The sequence below is a fragment of the Alligator sinensis genome, unplaced genomic scaffold, assembly GCF_000455745.1.
Source record: "Alligator sinensis unplaced genomic scaffold, ASM45574v1 scaffold388_1, whole genome shotgun sequence".
In the NCBI taxonomy this organism is placed as follows: Eukaryota; Metazoa; Chordata; order Crocodylia; family Alligatoridae; genus Alligator; species Alligator sinensis.
In genome coordinates, this window is record NW_005842394.1 from 1,419,617 (window position 1) to 1,424,564 (window position 4,948).

Consider the following 4,948-nt stretch of genomic DNA (forward strand, 5'->3'; position numbering starts at 1 on the left):
TGAACATGAGCACACAGGGGTCAGGGGTGGACAGAGTGGCATGAGATGTGGGGAACATTCAGGGTCCGTTTTCCTTGCTGCGACTTATGTGGGTGGGCCCCCCGCAAGTTGACTGGCTCCCGCATGGCCACAGCTGCTGCTTGTTGCCAGCTCTGTCATTCGGAGGAAGTGAATCCAGCATCCAGCACGGTGCATCCAGTTTCAAGGTTACCCACCAGCGCCTCCTGGGCTGAGCTGCTCCCTGCAGTAAATGAAGGGGGATTACAAGTCTGTATATGATCCACTCTGGCCTGCAGGCAGCCAGATGTCAGGGAGGGGTGCTCTTAAGGCCCTGGGGGCAGGGCTGGATCTGAGCAGCTCAGCCTTGCAAGTTTAGGAGTGAGGGGTGTGAGCTAGATGCGACTGGAATGGCCTGGAGGAGCACGGCCAGCACTGAAAGGCCGTGGCCAAGCTGTGTGCAGTGACTCCCCAAAGCCCCACTGCGCTAGCCCATTCCCTGCCCTGCCTAGTCCCCTGCAACTGCCAGTTGTGAACCCAGGGGCCCCATGGAGCTGAGAGCACAAAGATCAGCTCCCCACTCTGATTCCACATGCAGATCTCACGGCTGGAGCAGACCTGGATGGCGCTGCGCCAGAGGCACACGGAGGGTGCCATCCTCTATGAGAAGAAGCTGAAGCCCTTTCTGAAGAGCCTGAATGAAGGCAAAGGTACTGGGGACAGGGGAGCCACTTGCCTCAACCCTGCCCTTCCCCACTGCCTTCTCAGCACTGGGGGCTTGACCCCTCTGCTTTCCTCAGAGCCTACAGTCCTCCCATGACAGCCATAGCTGCTGCCTTGCCCCTGGAGTCACAGGCCACCAAACCCCTGGTGTTATTCACCCCTTCCTTCATGAGCCAATGCCTGCTTGGGGATGCCAAGGCACTAACCAGCCTCAGCAGGCTGCAAGGTGCCAAAGGCGCAAGGCCTTGTAGAAGCTGCAGCTCCACCCCAAGGAGGGTCCAACTGCTCCCTGGTCCATGGGTCACACACTCTTGTCCCAACCTAGCATCTCCATGCCCCTGGCCTGCTCCTTCCCTTCCCAAAACACCCATTTCAGAAGGAAATAAAAATACCAGCTGGGCACAAACACAGTATCTGTGTGCCAGGCATTGAATCCAGCCCCATCTGCTACTGGGAAGTAGGCGCTTGTGCCAAGCAGACAGGAAGCTTTTGGAAAGACAAGCAGCCAGGCTGCCAGGAGGGCTGGGCATGCTGGGCACAGGGCTCACTGAAAGTGTGGTCCTGGCTGCGGGGGCTGAGGGTGGGAACACAGACTCCACGCGCCTCCGGGAACCTGCTGGGACAGAAGCCAAGCATCCGTCTCCAAGTCTGATTTCAGTCTGGTTCAGGGCTAGTAGTGGTTGGCATGTGGCTGCCTATGACCCCCACCTGGAAGGGGCAGGTCTCCAGAACGACGCCCACACATGCCCTGCCATCATTGGGGCTCTCTGGCCCCTGGAGACTGGGCTCCATGGGTCTCTTTTATGTAAGGGCAAGACATGTTGGCAAAAGAAGCCATGGCAGGTTCTTGCCCTTTCCCCGCAGCGCCGGGACTACAGAGGATACCAGGTCTCCACACGTGATTTCCCACCAAGACTAAACACTTTAAAGAAGGAATGGCCCCTCTTGCTATCAGTCCAGCACTGGGCAGTGCCTGGGGCACTCAGGGTATACATGTCCTCATTCTCTTGCAGAAGGCCCCCCATTGACCAACACTACCTTCCCGCACATTGTGCCCCTCATCACACTCCTGGAGCGGGACGCTGCAGTCCTGGACAGCTCTGAGCCCTGGGAGAACCTGGACAACGGTGTGGAGATTGTGTTGGCCCACCTGGAGGCTGCCCGGATGGTGGCGCATCACGGGGGACTGTACCACACCAACGCGGAGGTGAAGCTGCAGGGTAAGGAGCCGGCAGATCTAATGTGGGACCTTGGCCACACTGCAGTCACCAAGGAGCACCAGCCTGTGGGCTGTAGCATGCTCTCCTTTCAGCTAGGGGTGGTCAGGCAGCTTCAAAGAGCTCCTCCAGGTAAGGCCAAACATGTCTCTGGGGCTCCTTGGAGCACCCTATACCCTGTGCTGGCAGGGGTAGGACCCATGGAGACACACAGCAGGGAATCCTCCTGCCCTCCCTTCCCCACAGAACTGGGTGTCACCGCCAGAACTGGAGCCTTCCAGGGGGCAGAAGGGGCACAGCAGGGTGCTAGGTCCACAGCTGTAAGTTTGGGGTCTGCAACCACTCTCTTCCCTGGGGACCAGTCATCCCTAGCTGAGTGCCCATGAGTCCCAGGTCCTACCACCGACACCCCCATCTTGTCTGGACAGACTCACTTCTCCCTGGGATCAAGCTGAAGGAGTAGAGGAATCCCACTGCTCCCTACTTCTCCATTCCCACATAGCTGACTTAGCTTCTGCATACCAAATGCTCGTGCCCGGGTAGCTCCACTTTTTTGACACTTTGGGCTCTTGTTTCCTTTGCAGGCTTCCAGAGCAAGGCCGAGCTCCTGGAGATCTTCAGCACTGAGTTCCAGCTGCGCCTGCTGTGGGGCAGCCGGGGTGCGGAGAGCAGCCAGATTGAGCGCTATGAGAAGTTTGACAAGGTCCTCACAGCCCTGTCCCACAAACTGGAGCCCTCTGTACGCTTCAGCGAGCTGTGACCTGACTCAGAACCAAGCTACTGGGGGAGGGTGGCATGATCATTGCATCAGTCCTGTGGGACACCCAGCAAGCAGGCACCAAGTCTGTAAACCCATCAACTCATTCTCATGCAGCCAGAGGAGCAAGGAGCCACGGCCCTGTGGGGACCACAGACCCAGGGGGAGACCCAGCCTGGCACAGGTGGTGGATGTGAGAAAGAGCCAAGATAGCATCCACCTTCTGCAGCAGAAATGGGTCAGGCTCAGGCTGCAGCCCAGGGACTGGGAAGCTGCCTGGGAGAGAAGTCTCCTGAAAAGCCCCAGAACTCGGGGCACAGACAGGGGTGGAGCTGGGGCAAAATGGGCCTGTGCTTGCTCCACACGACCAGAGGATACGTGCTAGTACCCACCTTTCCTCCTCAATCTTGGCATGGAGCAAGAGCAAAACATCACTTGTGGCCCCACCGTCCTTAGCTGCCCCAGCTCCACCAGGCCTCACATACCTGCCTCCATCCTAGTACAAATGTTTGAACTGTGCATGCCTGGATGGGGGGGAGCTTTCTAGTGCCTCTCCCAACTATGACCCACCCAGCTGTTTCTCTGCTGCAGTCCAGGCTGGCACATCCATCTCAGCACAACACTGATGAAGCCAGTAATCTACTTACTCCTACCCCTGCCGCCCCAACTGCAAAGTGTTTCACTCACGTGCTCTTTGTCCAGCCCTGCCAGCTCTCCAGCCCCCTTGTGTCCCATTATCACAGCACATCCCCACCTTCTTAAACAGCCAGTTCTCCTTGGATAACATTTTTCTGCCTGTTGTGTCCGAGGCCTCCAAATACTGCTTGTAAATAGGTTTCATGTTCAGTTTCTGATGTACAGATTTGCAAGGGACATTCTCATTGTAAATAATGCTCACATCATTTTGTCATGTAAATAAGTGTATATAGATCATAGGAGTTTGATTCTTACATACAATAAACTTCTATGATCTTCCTCAGCAGCATCTCCTCCTCTGCAGCTTCCTTCTGTGTCTGCTTTGATGCTGCGGGCACTTCCAGCATCTCTGGGGTTCCTTGTGTTGGTTTTGGCCTTTTAGCACAGAGGGGATGTGCAAACAGAGCAGTAATGGCAGGGATAGCCCGAGGAGGTGTCGAGTAATAGCGGAAGCGGGGAATGGGCAAGGCTGAACCCATGCCTGCTGTTCAGCCCCAGGGCAAATCCAGTTCATGCTGAGTTAATTTGGCTAATGCAACTTTATAATAGAGGCCAGTTGTAGAGGGGGGAGCAATGATGAACCAACTGCCTGATTGTAAGCCATCAGCCCACAGCCTCGACAGTCTGCAGACAACGAAGACTCAAAAATGTATCCTGGGATGAGTTAATGTGGCAAATGCAGTTCAAGCTCTGTAGCAATCAGTTCAAGCCTGTCACCAGACCTGGCTGCTCCTGGGGGTGCTCCGGCTGAGAGGACAGCCTACAACCTCTGTCCTCTCCTCTGAGGGCCATGCCTATCTGCCCTGCTTCTGACTTGGGCGATGAGCCCCTGGAACAGCTGAGACCCTAACGCTTTCCACAGCGCCAGCCCTGCATACATTCACCCCCTCATCCCTCCTGCGCGGCTCGGTGCCAGGAGAACAGCAGCGCCAGAAGCTACTGGCAAGGGGCCCGACTCCCCTGGACTCAAGGAATCCAGGGCTTGTTTCAAGCCTGCTGATGGGGTGCTCCTGTGACCATCTCCCAGGGGCGGCACCAAGACCGCTCAGGTCACGGAGATGGAAGGCCAGCTGCTGCTGAGATCATCCTTGGCAGCTGCAGAGCCCTTCACACGAAGCATCTCTCCTGTGCCCCATGCCAGGGAGGAGCAAAGCCGGGGGGTGGCATCTGCGGGCCACAGACAGCAACAGGCCCCGCGACGAGGCGCCACTGTCACTTGGCCCCATTCAGGCGCTTCCTTGGCCAAGACCCGTCTGGTTTCGTATCAACAGAGAACAGAGTAGCAGAAAACTGAAATGGCCTCTATGATGGGCAGCAGGGCAGGAGCAGGACCCAGCATCACAAACCTGGTCCCAAACCAAACCAAGAGAGGCCACGCCCCCTCTCCTGCCTGCCCCGCCCCCTGAGCTGTGGTGGTAGCCGCCCCAGCCATAATCTTGTGTCTCAAAGCGGGGCACGCCGGGAGTCGTAGGCCCCAGGCGCTCGCAGCGCGAGGCACGCCGGGAGCTGTAGGCCGAAGGGTGGCGGAGAGGTAAGCGCGGGGCACGCCGGGAGCTGT

At 57.4% G+C, this 4,948-nt stretch overlaps 1 protein-coding gene across 2 annotated transcripts in view; it reads left to right on the top strand.

Annotated features, from left to right (window-relative positions):
• SH2D3C (SH2 domain containing 3C) overlaps positions 1-3,681 on the top strand; it is a 47,519-nt gene extending 43,838 nt beyond the window's left edge. For both annotated transcript variants that reach the window (XM_025211222.1, XM_014522773.2), the window contains 3 exons: positions 596-707; positions 1,734-1,940; positions 2,522-3,681. In XM_025211222.1, the coding sequence (XP_025067007.1) occupies positions 596-707; positions 1,734-1,940; positions 2,522-2,697 (495 nt within the window). In that variant the 3' untranslated portion in view covers positions 2,698-3,681. The remainder of the gene's footprint in view (positions 1-595; positions 708-1,733; positions 1,941-2,521) is intronic.
• Positions 3,682-4,948: the final 1,267 nt, after the last annotated feature.